This window comes from Lampetra fluviatilis, chromosome 73, assembly GCF_964198595.1.
Source record: "Lampetra fluviatilis chromosome 73, kcLamFluv1.1, whole genome shotgun sequence".
NCBI classification, from domain to species: domain Eukaryota; kingdom Metazoa; phylum Chordata; class Hyperoartia; order Petromyzontiformes; family Petromyzontidae; genus Lampetra; species Lampetra fluviatilis.
Genome location: NC_136347.1, coordinates 2,361,759 through 2,377,441, shown reverse-complemented (window position 1 = coordinate 2,377,441; position 15,683 = coordinate 2,361,759). Strand labels below are relative to the sequence as shown.

Here is a 15,683-nt window from a genome sequence, read left to right as displayed (position 1 = left end):
GTTTCATTCCGGCCTCAAAAATGTCTCTGTTTGTGTTTCCCCCTTGTGGTGATGAACGTTGGGATTTATAAGTGGCACGGGGTGACCAATGAGTGTTTGAATTGGTCTATAACAGGGGTCGGCAACCAAAATAACAAGAAGAGCCATTTCTTTCCAATTCGGTACAAAATTCAGTATTTCAAGAGCCGCAATGCATCTATGTACATACGTACATATCGTCAAGAAGCAGCCCGTAAAGAGCCGCATGCGGCTCCGGAGCCGTAGGTTGCCGACCCCTGGTCTATAATAAGGCAGGGCACTGATAAGGGGTTGACAGGTATGACGGTTGAGCCAAAAAATATGATTACCACTTCGTGGTTGTTCCAACGGAGAGACTCGCCTCCCCGGCCATAGGAATGTGGAATGTTCCACCAGCGGCTCTGCAGGGCTGCGATCGGGAGATGAGAACCAATTTCTCGACGTGACTCGACAAAGGCGGTCGGGCGTGGTGTTTGCCACCCACCCCCTCGTGTGCCGTGCCGGCCTTTAAAGGTCCTCGCTAACAGCTCTTGCCCCAACAGTCTATTAAGGCTATACGGGGAATCTTTGTCCTTGTGTGTGAGAGCGTTACTTCGTGTGAGTGAGTGGAGTGTTATTAAGAGTGTGTGTAATTGGGGGTAGGTGGCCAGCACCACGCCTGGCCGCCTTTGTTTCCCTAGCGGCGATGTGTGTGAGTGCGGTGTGTGAGTGCGGTGTGTGAGTGTTGTGTTGCGTGTGAGTGTTGTGTGTGAGTGCGGTGTGTGATTGTTGTGTGTGTGTGGTGTGTGTGTGTTGTGTGTGAGTGAGTGTTGTGTGTGAGTGAGTGTTGTGTGTGTGCGAGTGGTGTGCCAGTGAGTGCTGTGTGTGTGTGGAGTAATGTGTAAATGTTGTGTGTGAGAGTGTTGTGTGTGAGAGTGCTGTGTGTGATAGTGCTGTGTGTGATGTAATTGTTGCGTGTGAGAGGGGAGGCTGAGCGTGCCGCTGGTGGGGCCTTGCGATCAGCTCCACCAAAACGAAGCACCTGTGTGGGTATTTTGTACCATCGGACACCCCACCCCCACAACTCGTGACCGGCTCCGGTTTAATAGTAGAGGTCTCACTCCGAATCAGAGCGGCAATATATTTGCATAGGTTGCGTCATGCTGTGTGGAAGCGACCTGGTCTGTCGCTGCGCACGAAGCTTCAGGTCTTCTCGGCCACAGTCATTCCCTCCCTTCTCTACGTTTGCGAAACGTGAAACCCCATTAATGGAATATCTTCGCTGGTTCGCTTACGGAGCGATGGGGCGGCGCTTGCCTCGTGCACCAATGGGGGGTGAAGGTGCGTGGCCCAACTCGTCACGTGCCTCGCTGGCTGTGCAGGTCGCGTGCTGCTGCCCCGGCGCGCGCGCGTCACTCGTCAGGGCGCACGCGCGGAGGCGGCTGCCGACTTCGTGGTGCGGGAGGCGGACGGCTTCTGTGGGGAGTGCGAGCTGCTGATGCTGCTGCTGAGCGGACGTGGGAGGGAAACAATTCACTCGAGACTCGAGAGAGACGGGACAAGAAGAGAGACGAGACACGGGACAGGTCGTGGTGAGTCCTCCTTAAAATCAGAACCTTTGCTTATCCTGCACACGGACTCCGCCTGAACTGGCACAGGGAGTGTGAAAACAACCCCGTATTGTCCCCATTCATCGATGATTAAATTATCCGTAACAACATGAATCACGTACGTATAGAAACACATTTCAAACTGGTGTTTGTGTTCGATTGCTGCTCTCTGCCGCGGAATGAATGCCGGCTCGCCCTGCCCCACTTTACCCGCTGGTGGTGAGTGCAGCGAGAGATGTGGGGACTTGCGGTGAGGCTGTTACGAAAAGTGAAAAATAAAGTAAAAATTAAGATTATTCCACTGATCTGTGTTTAGTCATTTCTGTACGATTCCAATCATGTTGATAGTCAAAATCGCCAAATTTGCGGAGCTCCGCTGCACACTCAGAGAGAGGTGAGCTCATTCATCTCTCTGATTGCGCAACCCCTCCGACACTGGGTGGAGCGCGGACAGTAAGCGCGGGTCTGTTGCTGTCTTCTCTGGAATGATTGGAATCGTACAGAAATGACTTAACACACATCAGCGGAAGAATAATGTTTATTTTATTGTTTTACTTTTCTTAACAGCCATCTTCATTGTAGTATATGGCAGGTGAGGCTCTGCCTCCCTAGAACCGCACGTCAGGCAGATAGACACGTGACAGGCAGATAGACACGTAACAGGCAGACAGACACGTGACAGGCAGATAAACACGTGACAGGCAGACAGACACGTGACAGATAGACACGGGACAGGCAGATAGACGCGTGACAGGCAGATAGACGCGTGACAGGCAGACAGACACGTGACAGGCAGACAGACACGTGACAGACAGATAGACACTTGACAGACAGACACGTGACAGACAGATAGACACGTGACAGGCAGACAGACACGTGACAGATAGACACGTGACAGGCAGATAGACACCTAACAGGCAGATAGACACGTGACAGTCATACAGACACGTGACAGGCAGATAGACACGTGACAGGCAGACAGACACGGGACAAGCAGACAGACACGTGACAGACAGACACGGGACAGGCAGATAGACACGTGACAGACAGACACGTGACAGGCAGATAGACACGTGACAGACAGATAGACACGTGACAGGCTGGCGAGGCGGCGTTGTGGCATCGCGGGGTCGGGGGAGGTGGCGAAGGCTTGGAGGGAGCATTCATCCAGCAGCGGATAGACCACGGCTGAGCCCCTTCGTGCTGCCTGCAGCGAACACGCGGCGCGTGACGTCACCACTCGAAGCTCTGCAACTCGTTCCTCCCCCCCCCTCCTCCTGCAACTCGCCCCTCCCCCTCCTGCTGCTCTCCCACCGCCTCTGTGTGTGGTGTGGGGGGTGGCCGTGGGGTGTGAAGTTTGACCATACTTCACCACGCCGGTCAGTGTGGCTTGCTGAAGGGACCGACAGAGCCCAAGAGAACCCAGCGGTCACCCAGACACAACACCCAGACACAACACCCAGACAACACACACCTTCACCAGACACAACACCCAGACACAACACACCTCCTGATGACGACCAATTGCGTTGCAATCGAAATGTCGTAGTTTTTTGTTATTTTCTTTCAACCTATCTACGTGACTTTACCGAAAGACCCAAAGAATATGAATTCCTGCAGTCACGAAAGCTTTAAGTCAAGATGTGCTCAATAGTTGTCATGGTTTTCCAGAAGACCTTTGGATTACCATGTGAATCCAAGAGGGTATAGTACAGTGAGGGAAAAAAGTATTTGATCCCTGCTGATTTTGTATGTTTGCCCACTGACAAAGAAATGATCAGTCTACAATTTTAATGGTAGGTTTATTTGAACAGTGAGAGACAGAATAACAACAAAATCCAGAAAAACGCATGTCAAAAATGTTATAAATTGATTTGATCATTTTTTTGTCAGTGGGCAAACGTACAAAATCAGCAGGGGATCAAATACTTTTTTCCCTCACTGTATGCACTTGTTGCATTACGCATCAATCTCAGGGAGCGATTATGCAAAATTATATCTGTAACCGGTCGGTCTCAAGATCGTTCTTCCTTGCTAACCACCGAGCTTCATCGCAACGCTTTGTGGGTTAAACCAAGGTGGATGGTATTTAAAAAAAATTGTTAAAGGAGCATGTTTGTCAAGTATTTGAAGGAATTGGTTCCTGAAAAATGTCCAAGCTGTATCAAGAAGAGGAATTCTGCTCACTATATCCAAATTAGCTTGACAAATGTCGTGGGTAAACGCTTTCTTAGATCATTTAACAAGTTTAGGCGAAATTGTAGGACTTTTTGAAGATCTAATGCCGACAATTATAGAATGATCACTTCAGTGGTTTCCCAATATACCAGTGAAGCAAAATTTGCATGGTGCATTGGTCAGTCTGGCATCTAACAAAGTAGGGTGATCCCGATTTTATAGGTTTGGCCGAATGGGTGAATTTAACAATCGAGGAAGGTTAAATTAATTGGCAAATAACAGCACCTATGTTAGGGGGTCAATCCATTGCCAATTTAATAGCTGTCAACCCATACGGTTTACCTGTATATTATTTACAGGGAAATTGAGTTCAGGTCCATACGGTGTACAGCGGTTTCAAGACGGACAAAACCATGTTTTTGTCTATGTTTGTTTCTCCCTTGTGATGGTACTTTGTAGGATGAACGTTGAGATTTATAAAGGCACGGTGTCTGTAATAAGGTAGGGCATTGATAAGGGGTTGACAGGTAAACAATTTAGATCGCCCGTTATGATCAGTTCACCCTTCGGTAGAGCAGAAATAAACTCTTTGAGAACAGTTTCAGGCTCTTTACTGCTACTGTTAGGTCTGCAGCAGAACTTTATGAAGAGGTTGTGATTATTAGTTAAGGATATATTCATCACCAACCCTTCAAGGCACACTTTTATATTGACTGTACTAATCGGAGCTTTTAATATTGTTTTGCATATAAACGGCTGTGCCCGCCACCTTTTGGTTTGTCTATGTAGATGTAGTGGGTTCGAATTAGGTGCACACACACGCAGCTTGGAGGCAACACTATTTATTAAACGGTAAGTAATATAACACTGTACATGAGGTGGTGACCACCTTCCTCAACTCACTAGCACTCTGGAACACGACACAGACTGGACCAGGCAGGCAACGGCCTGCCTGGCCCAGGACGACGACTCGGGACTTGACGACCGATGATGTCTTCACTTTGGATTACAGTACAACAGCCTCGCTCTGCGTTCACACCACGCTTATATCTGCTTTGGCGTGGCCGGCTCTGCCCAGGCGTGGCTGGCTCTGTCCAGGCCACGCCTCCCTTCCCAGGCCACGCCTCCCTTCCCCCACCTCTGGGAAGGTCCGGATCCCTCCACCACGTGACCCCCCAGGCACCCCCTTGGGGCCCCCAGCCCTCGTACGGGCCGACACAGTAGTGACCGTTCTATGTCACTACATAGACGAAAGAGATTGTAGCTTTTAACTTTGTAGCTTTCAACTACAAACTGAGATGTATTTTGTAGCCAGAGGAAACAGCGTCTCTCAGACAAATGTTCGCCTCCTGCTTTAGCTGATCAAGTTTGCATAATGTCCCTCTCTTATTAACTTGCATAAATCCAAAACCTCTTCTATCAATTAAATCAGAAGCAATGTAGCAGGAATATTAGCACCGGGACGAGGTTCCATCTCTATGAAGAGCATACGGTTTTTATTGTTGGAACATCTTTAAAACACAACTCCTGGTGTTTTATTGCCATAAAGGGTAAACATCGATTCTTGTTTTTTGATTTTTGATATTAGCAAAAAGCTCCCATTTTGGGCTCGTTTACGTTTCAGAGTCCTCGCCCGCCAGTGGAGGCACGGGGCGCTACAGCTTTGCCTTGAGCGCTACGAGCTGGTGCCTTGTGCTAGGCCGCTCTGCGGAGCCTAAAGCCGGCTATGTGTCCAGGCGAGCCGAAGCTGTCCCCACCACGCTAGGCCGCTTTGCAGAGTGCGCAGCCGGCGATGCCTCCAGGCAAGACCGAGGCTCCTCGCTTTGTGGGAGCGGCCGGGCCTGATCGGGAGCGTCAAGGTTCCCCACCAAGCCGTCGATTCTAAAAATGCTTTGGCAGTCCTCTTCACTACCCGCCGCTCCAGCCGGTGCGGCCGCTTCAGGACACCGCGCCGCCTCAGCCCTGCCATGCCAGCACGCGGTGGCAATGGGCAGGCAGCCCGTGGCCTCTGCTGGGGCTAACACTGCGCCGCTGGGCCCTAGGGCTTGCCACTGCGACTTCCAGCTCTTCTCACAGAAAGAAAGAAAAACTAAATCCCCCTCCATGCTCTTCCGAAGCCCGAGGAACATTCCAATTGGAGAAGTCTCCGTGAGCACAACGTAACGTCAGTAACGAGACTAAACATTCGAAGCCGAAAGCTGAAGAGCTCGCCTGAAGACTAGGACCCTGAAGATCCCCGTACCCGACGCCCTTCTCAGGGCCGGGTCTGAGTGGGCCAGTGGTCGAGACCCGAGGACCTTGGCTGGGTAGGGTCAGCCTCCTCTAGGTCCCGTTAGCCGGAGGGCTAAGATGAGGTGGTCCCAGTGACTAGGGCACGTTAGCCTAGAGGCTGTACCTCCTCAGGTTGTCGGGTAGAAGGGGCCATTACCCCTTCGTATTAGGGACCCCGTGTGTTACTGTTATTGTTAAATAAATACGTGTTGCCTCCTAAGAAAACTCCGTCTCCATACAACCCACTGCAGGAGTATAAAAAAATTCCAATGCACATTTAAAGATCAGCAAATTATCATAAAGATTATACTTTGCAGCGGTCATCCAGAGCGATACATTTGATTTCAGGCCACTCTGAATAGCAGTGGCAGCTAGGGGTGTACAACTCCTCTAGAGCAGTTTTGAGTGAAGATCTCGCAGGTAGTGATCCAAGTTGCAGTTTATTGGTGACAGCATTCCAGACCCTGGGGGCTTTAATAGCAAAGGCCCTTCCTCCAGTATTTGTACGGCAATAGGGAATGTGAAGCTGGTAAATGAGCGAAGACCTTGGGTCACATTTGTGCTTCGAAACAGAGAGGAGATCCAGCAGGTAGTCTGCGGATTTTTTTGTAAGTACATCGTCAATAAATAAGAGCTGATGCACAAGCCGTCGATCATTAAGAGATGTTGAGTTTGACCCAATGTAGAGATAGCAGTGGTGGGTCCTATATGAGCAGTTCAATGCAAATCTTAAGGCCGAGTGATACATTGAGTCAAGCTTCTTCAGTACAGTACTTGGGGCTGATTTATACACGATGTCACAGTAATCAAGTAGAGGCAGTATGGTAGTTTTTATCAATTCCAAACGGAACATAGGGGGGAAGCAGTGCTTGTGTCGATACAGAAAACCAATTTTTATTTTTGTCTTTTTACCAATATAATAAATGTGATCTTCAAATTTCAGTTTTGAATCAAGAATGACCCCAAAATACTTATAGATCTTGACTTGCTCTATTTGATAATTATTTAAGGAATGTAATTGGGGAAAATAACTTCCTGCTTTAGTCCTGGTGAGAAGCATAGCACCTTGGTTTTGGAGGTATTCAGGACTAGTTTAAGAGCAATTAGCTGATGTAGTTTGTTGAAATCACCCTGGAACTTAGCAATCACGTCATCCAGAGAGCGGCCAGCAGTAATCAGTATCGTGTCATCTGCAAAAAGATTTACCCTGGAATGATCCAGGTCAGTGCCCAATTCATTTACATAAAGAGAGAATAAGAGGGGGCCGAGGATTGAACACCCTTTTGTTATCTTAACACTGTTTGACCTCCAACCATCTGTGAGTACAGTTTGGGTACGAAAAAGGGGTAATTTTTTAACCATTCTACTGCGTGTTTGGAGAAACGGAGGCAACTTAGTTTACTAAGCAGGGTGTTGTGGTCGACTGTATCAAACGCTTTGGACAAGTCAAGAAAAAGACAGGCGCAGTACTGCTTATTATCAAGGCTACTGTAAATGTGATTCAGAGAGTCTAATGCAGCAGATGTGGTGCTGTATTTTTTTCGGAACCCAGATTGTTTTCGATGTAATCGATTGTTGTCGGACAGGAAACTGCTAATTTGGTAGTTCAATAATTATTTTTCTACAATTTTCATCAACGGGGACAAAATTGAGATAGGTCGGTAGTTATTTGGATCATCTTTAGGGCCCCCTTTGTGAAGTGGACGGACATAAGAATGTTTCCATGCTAGAGGTACTGATGCTTCTTTGATGGACAGGTTGAAACTATGGGTTATAGCTTTAAATCGAAGGTTAAAATTGTCGACTATTTTTTGGGGCTCTGAAAAATATTCCCCATTTCGGTTAAGCGCAACGGGCAGATTATCTTTGTTGGATGCCTTTTCGATACTTTTGATTGTTTTCCAGAATATCCTGACCTTGCCATGTGATTCCAGGAGAGTGGAGGAAAAGTAGGCATTTTTGCATGCTGTATTTTTTTTACACATCTATTCCTTAAAATCCTTTATTCTAGCCAGTCATTGACCAAGTTACTTTTCTGAGCACATGCCCAAGCCTTGTCCCTAGTTTTCATGAGCTTAGTGATCAAAGGATCAAACCATGGTGAGCGGTTGCCTTTAGTTTTTAATCTAATCAATGGAGCATGTTTGTTAAGGATTTGGAGAAACGTGTACCTGAAGGTCTCCCAAGCCGTTGTCAGGTTGCGGATATCGCAGACCTTGTCAATATCCGAGTGAAGCACATCATTAGTAAATGCCTGTATGCTGAAGTGTCTCATGGAATGCTAATCAACCAATTTAGGGGTGGCTTTGGGTCTGACTAATGATCTCATCCCAAATATGAAGGAATGATCACTAAGATTATTACCCAGAACACCAGTAAGTGGGAGATTGTGAGGGGCATTAGTCAACAGGATGTCAAGCAGAGATGACTGTCCCGGATGTTTTAGATTGGGTCTTGTGGGGACATTTATTAATTGAAACAGGTTAAATTCATCTGCAAAATTTGTGGCCATGGCCGGCGGGTTTCGCCAATTCCAATTCAGATCACCCACTAAAACTATTTCACCTTTAGGGAGGCCCCCAAGAAGCTCTCTCATTGCAGACGCAGGAACAGCAGCGCAGGCAGACCCAGGGAGCAGCAGCTCAGGCAGTGCGTGCAGAAAGTGCTGCTGTGCGAGCCTGTGCCCCCCCCCCTCCAAGCCATTCCTCCGGTGAAAGCCTACAACGTGTTAAGCACGCTACACTACCGCTCATAATCACAACACTGCCTGCTCCATCACCCCGGACTTCTCGGTTTCTCAGTCTGTTACTTTGTCCATGAGTTTGGTGGAGTTCCTCGCCTTCAAGGGTCGTAGCCCCCCTCCCGACACGGCGACAAACCCGACTGAACCAGATGCGTTGCCGCGTCGGTGAGATTCCACTGCTTGTTCAGTTCAGACTCCTCCCAGCAGCAGGACTAGGGGTGTGATTCCCGTACAGGATGACTGTGCCTTGGCATTCCCAGAACATCGTTTTCTTTCACTTGCGAGCCAGTGTCTATTAGGGCTGAATAATTAATCGATTTCAAATCGATTAATCGCAGTTTGAAACAATGTGATTAGCAAATCGCAAAGGCTGCGATTTTTTGTTATTTGAAAAGTCCTATTACTTATTGTAATTGTTGTATTTTTTTTATTATTATAACTTCATTTATTTAACTTAACAATTGTTCTATGTTTGATTGTTCTATTTCAATTAAAACATTTTAATAAATACATGTTGGAAGTAATTCATGTTTTTTAAGTTCTTATCCTTGCATTAGAATATATAGAGTAGTACATATTTTGATGATATCACGTGGTAATACTTCATCACATGTTTTAAATCTATTACACAGTGAATATTGAACTGACGCTTGACTTTAAAAAAATAATCGTAAATAAAATCGCAATATCTGTCAGAAAAATCACAATTAGATATTTTCTCCAAATCGTTCAGCCCCAGCGTCCATGCAGCATGTTCAAATGAAGCGTGCGTTTATGTTATTAAAGCTGGGATAACTAAATCCAAAAAATGAATCTCATCGCTGACTTTACAGGTGAAAAGATGTAGAAGCGAAGTGATGTGAAAGTGAGGGAGCGTGAACCATTGGAGTGAGGCTGAGAGATGAATAATGACTCATTCTCGTTTGTGATCATCAGCAGACAGAGCCGACCATGAAGCTGGTCCTCATCCCAGTGTTCATCTCCCTTCTGGGTGAGTTCACACCCAGAGCCACTCACCCAGCACACATTGGACGGTGTCCTTTCGTTAGCCAGGTGAGAGTTCACTGTTACCTCCCTCGCCTGAATGCAGGAGGTTGTGGGTGAGATCCAGACCCTGACGCCTGCTGCTGTATGTTTGGAGTTTGCGTGTCTCTTATTTTTTATTCCTCCACATTTGTAATCAACGTGCATTTCGATTATTATGCTGCTATAAATTTCAGCACGCAAACCACTTCGTTGAGCTATCATTTGTCGCCAGATGGTGGGGGGGGCAGCCCTAAGATTTTGTCGAGGGGGAGACGTTTCACTGCGCTCACTCACCAGGTGAGCTGCCTTCCTCTCCAACAGCTGATGCTACGCAGAGCTCACCGTGTCGTAGCTTTCATTGAGGTCGTAGTTTTATGAATCTATTCTCCACAATTACAAATGTAGATGGTGTAGCACCTCTGTGTTTAACGGCGTTTTCAAGATCTCTCAGTGACACTTCTACCACTGGACGAACCTTTGCAGAGTGGTGTAACGAGTGTAATGATGTTCAACATACGTACATCTCTGTAGGTATATGTGTAACGAGTGTGACCGGTCTCCCTGTAGATGTTGCATTTGCTACGAAGCTCCAGATCACTCTTCCGCAGAGTCTGTCTGTGAGGGAGGGAGAGAACGTGACCATTCCCTGCTCCTTCTCCCCACCGCCGCCCGACCTGAACCACATCATCCTCGAGTGGTTCACGATGCCCAAACGCTACGCAGAGAACATGACCAGAAGAGAGATGGCCAAGGTGACTGCCGCATTTCATGTCAACCGTGAATAATTGTCTCTGTACTTGATGTCTACGTCGACACTAACATAATAACAAAGTTATGTGGCGCCCTTTAATTACCCAGAAATGTCCCAATAAGTCTCACAACTCCATTTCAAGAAGGCGCTGCTCTGAGATCTTTGCCTAATGACGGTACATTAATGAGAGTTTGGCTTCATGTGGAGGGAAACCAGAGTACCTGATGAAACTCGTGTTTAATACGAGGGGGATTACACGCAATACTCTACACAGATTCAAGTGCACAGGTAGACCCACTCTCAACACGCTACGCAAACTCAACATTGATATTTTGCCATCCCCTTGACGCTTTGCAGCCGAAGCCTACAACGCTTGGTGTTCCCAGGAGGTCTCCCATCTAGGTGGTAACCGAGCTGAAGCCTGCTGAGCTAGCGAAATCCAACGAGCCCAGGGGCATTTAGGACGATTTTACCGTGGGCATCATGTGCGATTGTGGTTGACGTTCCATATTGTGGTTTGTGTCATTGCAGATCTATCAATCGGGGGATGAAATGCACCCCTTGTGTATCGTTAAGTCTGTGGGAGACGTGCTGACGGGAGACTGCTCCATCGGAATCCCCAACTTCCCCAGGAGCTTCGGCCCCGTGGTTCTGTGCCGCATCGACTGTCGCCGATGTAACACGGAGAACACAGTGGTGCAAGGGGAGGTGCTGCTGAACGTGATGCCTGCAGGTGAACAAGAGCTGAGCGTGGCGCTCGCGTCGCGAGATGACGGCGTGAATTGCGCTGTAGCTGATACGGCTACGCTTGCCGCGATATAACTCTTCAAAATATGATAAAATATCAACTTTCACAACGTAATAATCTCAATCTCGGATGTTATTAACTTGTTCTCGTTCATTATACAGGAATCCCTCACCAACCCCGGTTTAATGTATATGCGGTTTATTATACCAATTTACCAACCCTGCTACAGGTGAAGCCGTGTTGAGTGAGTGGTCTCTCCCTGCTGCAAGTGAAGCCGTTTTGAGTCTCTGGGTGGGGCGGTGGTGCTGGGTGCGAGTGGGGGTCACGCTGAGCCCCCCCCCTCTCTGTTTCCGTGTCTCTGCAGCCCCACGGTCACACGGTGGGGGCGTGAGTGACGCCACCCTCACCCCTCTAGAGGAGACGTCGCACAAGGGAGCGGTGGTGGCTGCCTGGGTCCTGGGGACTCTGGCTGTTATCGTCGTCTTCTCCGTCGTCGTCTGGATGAAACACCGTCGGTCTTCAGGGCTCTGCCCCCACTCACGCAGGTGCCCCCCCCCCCCCCTCCAGCCCAGGCACCCGGACCGCCCAGCCCAGCCCCTGGTGAATGAGCGTGGACGTGAGCAGACGGGCTGAGCTCTCTCGGTGGCCTCCCACTCGGTGTCACTGACGAGGTTTCACGTTCACGCACCGCCGGGTCTGGGTCTCTTCCTCAGGGGTTCACAGCGGCCGTGCCGGGGACGCTGAGCTAGCACCGAGCTCCTGGGTTCAGCCCCTTGGTCTTGCCGACTCGAACCGATATTAAAGAGTGAGCGCCATTGAGGCCCTCTGCTCGTTCCCGGCGAGATACGTCCACGCGTTGCTGTGTGCAGGCACCGCGTGGTTGGTAAACCTGCTGTTTATTTTTATTTCCACAGTGGTGGTGGGGAGAATGCAGACGTGCCTGGGGACGTGGATGGGGACGGGAACGAGCAGCCGCTGATGGACGGACACGAAGAGAAAAAACAAAATGTATTGGAGATTATGGACGTTTGATATTGTTCAGGCAGCTCTATGCCCCACGTAGAGCCGGTCGCACACACACATACACACAGGGCGCTGGTTTGGTACAACTGCCCGTGTGCTCTGGGTTCCATGTTTTATTTTAAACCTTAGACCATCATGCCTTTGCCACCTCTTGCCTTGACAACCGTAACTTTCGACCGGATATCTCTCGTGTGTCTCCAACTCTATCTTATATATAAAAGTCTCCGCGCGCTCGCGCTTGCGGGGGATTTGGCTCTCGGACGGTGGCCTTCACGTAGAAAAAAATTTGACAGGCAGCACGCCCTAAGCCCCACGGTTGGAATAGGCTATTCCGTTTTCCCATCCGTAGACTTTAAAATAGTTTAATTAACACATTTGGGCCGTTTCTATTATTCATTATTTACTTATTGCGCGACATCGACCGTACCAAGTGACGATAATTGCGTGGGGGGGGGGGGGGCGGACCCTGCCTGCGCGTTCGCTCGAGCTCACGGGGGACATTTTCTTTTACGCATTTTACAGGCAACTCATACACATCACGCTGCGGATGTTTCTTCACAGTGTCATGTCCTCTTCGCCCCCCCTAACACGATGCGTCCAGTTTATAGTACAGACTCCATAGATAATAATATATTAGTGCTTACATAGCATTATTCTTGCACGGTTGGGGGATGGTGGGGGGGGGTAGCGGCCCAGCCCCTAACCTGGCAACGTGCCAACTCCGCCGCCTCGCCAATGTAGGCCAGGACGGGGGCTATGCATGGCACAAGGCCTCAACACGCCTATGGTAAGTTCCTTGCTTCTTAGGCTAACAACTCAAGTCCATTGTTTACTATTGTTAAACACATTAGTTCACAAACATTACTACAATAATAATGTTTGTGTGCAGATCATGCATCACGTTCATTGCTTATTATTATTAAACAAATACGTTGCCAGATATTGTGTGCAGATAACAACTCAGGTTCATTGTTTACCATTATGAAACAAGTTGACAGATGTTACAATAATTATTTTGTTTGCACAAAAGTCTTTTGGGATTTTTACGTTGCTCAATTTTCCATTTTTTTGCTGCGCTTTTATAACGCTGCCACGGTTTACTGTCAGTCTGTGATTTCTGATTATTTGTTCAATACATTTCTATTGTTTCCATCGCTTATGTCACGCTATTTCCTCATACGTAGTACTGCCATACTGATAGCTGTGCCATCATCAGGGATTGCTGTACCCGTCGATGTGTGTGTCTTTGAGTCCATATGTGTGTGCGTGTAGAGCCATGTGTCTTTAACTCCATGTGTGTGTGAGTCCACGTGTTGCTGTGTGTGAGTCAGTGTGTGTGTGTGTGTGTGAGTCGCTGTATGTGTGTACATCCATATATGTGTGTGTAACTCCATGTGTGTATATCTCAAGTCGATGTCTGTGTGTGATAGTCCACGTGTATGTGTGTGTACGGCAATGTGTGTGTCACTCTATGTATGTATGTGTGTAAGTCCCTGTATGTGTGTACGTCGATATGTGTGTGTAACTCCATGTGTGTGTATCTCAAGTGCATGTCTACGTGTGTGTGAGTCCATATGTGTGCGTGTGTCTGTAAGTCGATGTGTTTGTATGTGTGAGTCCGTATGTGTGTGTGTCTCAGTCCATGTGCGTGTGTGTTAGTCGCTGTGTGTGCATGCCTCCATATTAGTCAGTGTAACTCCATTTCTTTGCGTGTCTGTAGGTCCATGTGTGCATCTTAGTCCATGCGTGTGCTTTATTGACCTGCTCAAGGCCTATGATACCATCAGTAGGCCTGGCCTCTGGGTTGCTCTTCGTGCTTTCCGAGTCCCTGACCCACTCATCATCATCCTTAAGGACCTTCATGATGGTGAGCGGCCCCGCGTCTAACTACGTGGCCGTGAGTCAGAGCCATTCCCTTTACACCTTGGGGTGCAACAGGGATGTCCTCTGGCTCCCACATTATTTTACATATATTTGGACCCACGTAGTTCATCAAGCCTTCAATGCCTGTACCGGAATAATTCCCATCTGCTACAGATATAATGGGAGGCTGATCGATGCCCGGGTGCGGTCAAGGGATGGCTCCCTGTTGCTCAACCACGTTACGTATGCCGATTATCTGCTAATTGCTGCTCACTCGGAGGAGGAGTTCGAGGTGCTGCTGCTGAACCTGGAGCTTGCCACCAACAGGTGGGGCCTTACCATCAGCCCCACCAAAACTAAGCACCTGCCTGGCTATTTTGTACCATCGGACACTCCACCCCCACAACTCCCAATTGGTGATGGGGCAGTTGTGGAGACAGTGGAGATTTTCCCATACCTTGCCAGTGTGCTAATGACCGGTTCCGGTTTAACAGCAAAGGTCTCACTGAATAAGTCGAGCTGCATTATCTTTTCATTGGCTGTGTAATGCTGTGTGGAAGCTACCTGGTCTATCACTCCATACGAAGCTTCAGGTCTTCTTGGCCACGGTCATTCCCTCCCTTCTCTACGCTTGCGAAACTTGGACCCCCCTAATGGAACATTTTCGCCGGTTAGAAACATTTAGGATGGCCTGCCGACGATCCATCCTGGGTTTAACCTGGCTGCATTGTGTGAAGAGCTCACAAATCCTTGAAAGATGTGGACAAAGTCCCATCGGTGACCTCCGGCAGGCAAGGCTGTGTTGCCTGAGTCATGTAGCCCGCATGGCCAGCCACCGCATGCCTAAACAACTTTTGTTCGGCCGGATCGAGGGGGCTAAACGGGCGCGGCACGGGCTGGAGAAGACATGGAGTGATGTGGTACAGGAGGACGTGGAGCTGAGTGGACTTGCCGATGACTGGTACCAGCAGTGTCAAGATCGGCCTCTGTGGAGGAGGCTCCTGAAGGACGCTACTGGGTAGTTGAAGTCAGTCACCCTCCAACAACAACGGAGGGCGGAGGAGCGACGCTAACAACAACGAGCGGAGCGCCAAGTGTCTAAAGCACAGAAAGTTGCCACAGTAGGGGCCACAGGTGGTGCATCAGCCAGTCGTCTCAGTCAGTCGACCTGTGCCATCTGGGTTTGCCCCGTGACCTGTCAGCGGGCGTTCGACACTGTACGTGGCCTCAAGGTGCACATAGCCTGGCACAAGCATTGTGATGTCACCGCCACTTAGTGGCGAATGGCGTTTGTTGTTGTTCATGCTATGTATGTATGTGTGAGTCCATTTGTGCGTGTAACTCTATGTGTGTGTGTCAGTCGATTTACGTGTGTAACTACATGTGTGTCTGCCTTTTTCGCCCGGGCAACGCCGGGTACTAAACGCTAGTCACCTCTATATCCTGGATTTCTCAAGAGTGTCCGTAAACGAA

At 48.7% G+C, this 15,683-nt stretch overlaps 1 protein-coding gene across 1 annotated transcript; it reads left to right on the top strand.

Moving 5' to 3' along the window:
* The first annotated feature begins 1,434 nt into the window (after positions 1-1,434).
* LOC144953222 (uncharacterized) lies at positions 1,435-13,353 on the top strand. The gene is made up of 6 exons (XM_078883780.1): positions 1,435-1,589; positions 9,736-9,790; positions 10,393-10,577; positions 11,108-11,309; positions 11,689-11,869; positions 12,239-13,353. Exons 2-6 carry the CDS (start codon positions 9,751-9,753, stop codon positions 12,354-12,356), a joined length of 726 nt encoding a protein of 241 aa, XP_078739906.1. The 5' UTR covers positions 1,435-1,589; positions 9,736-9,750; the 3' UTR covers positions 12,357-13,353.
* Positions 13,354-15,683: the final 2,330 nt, after the last annotated feature.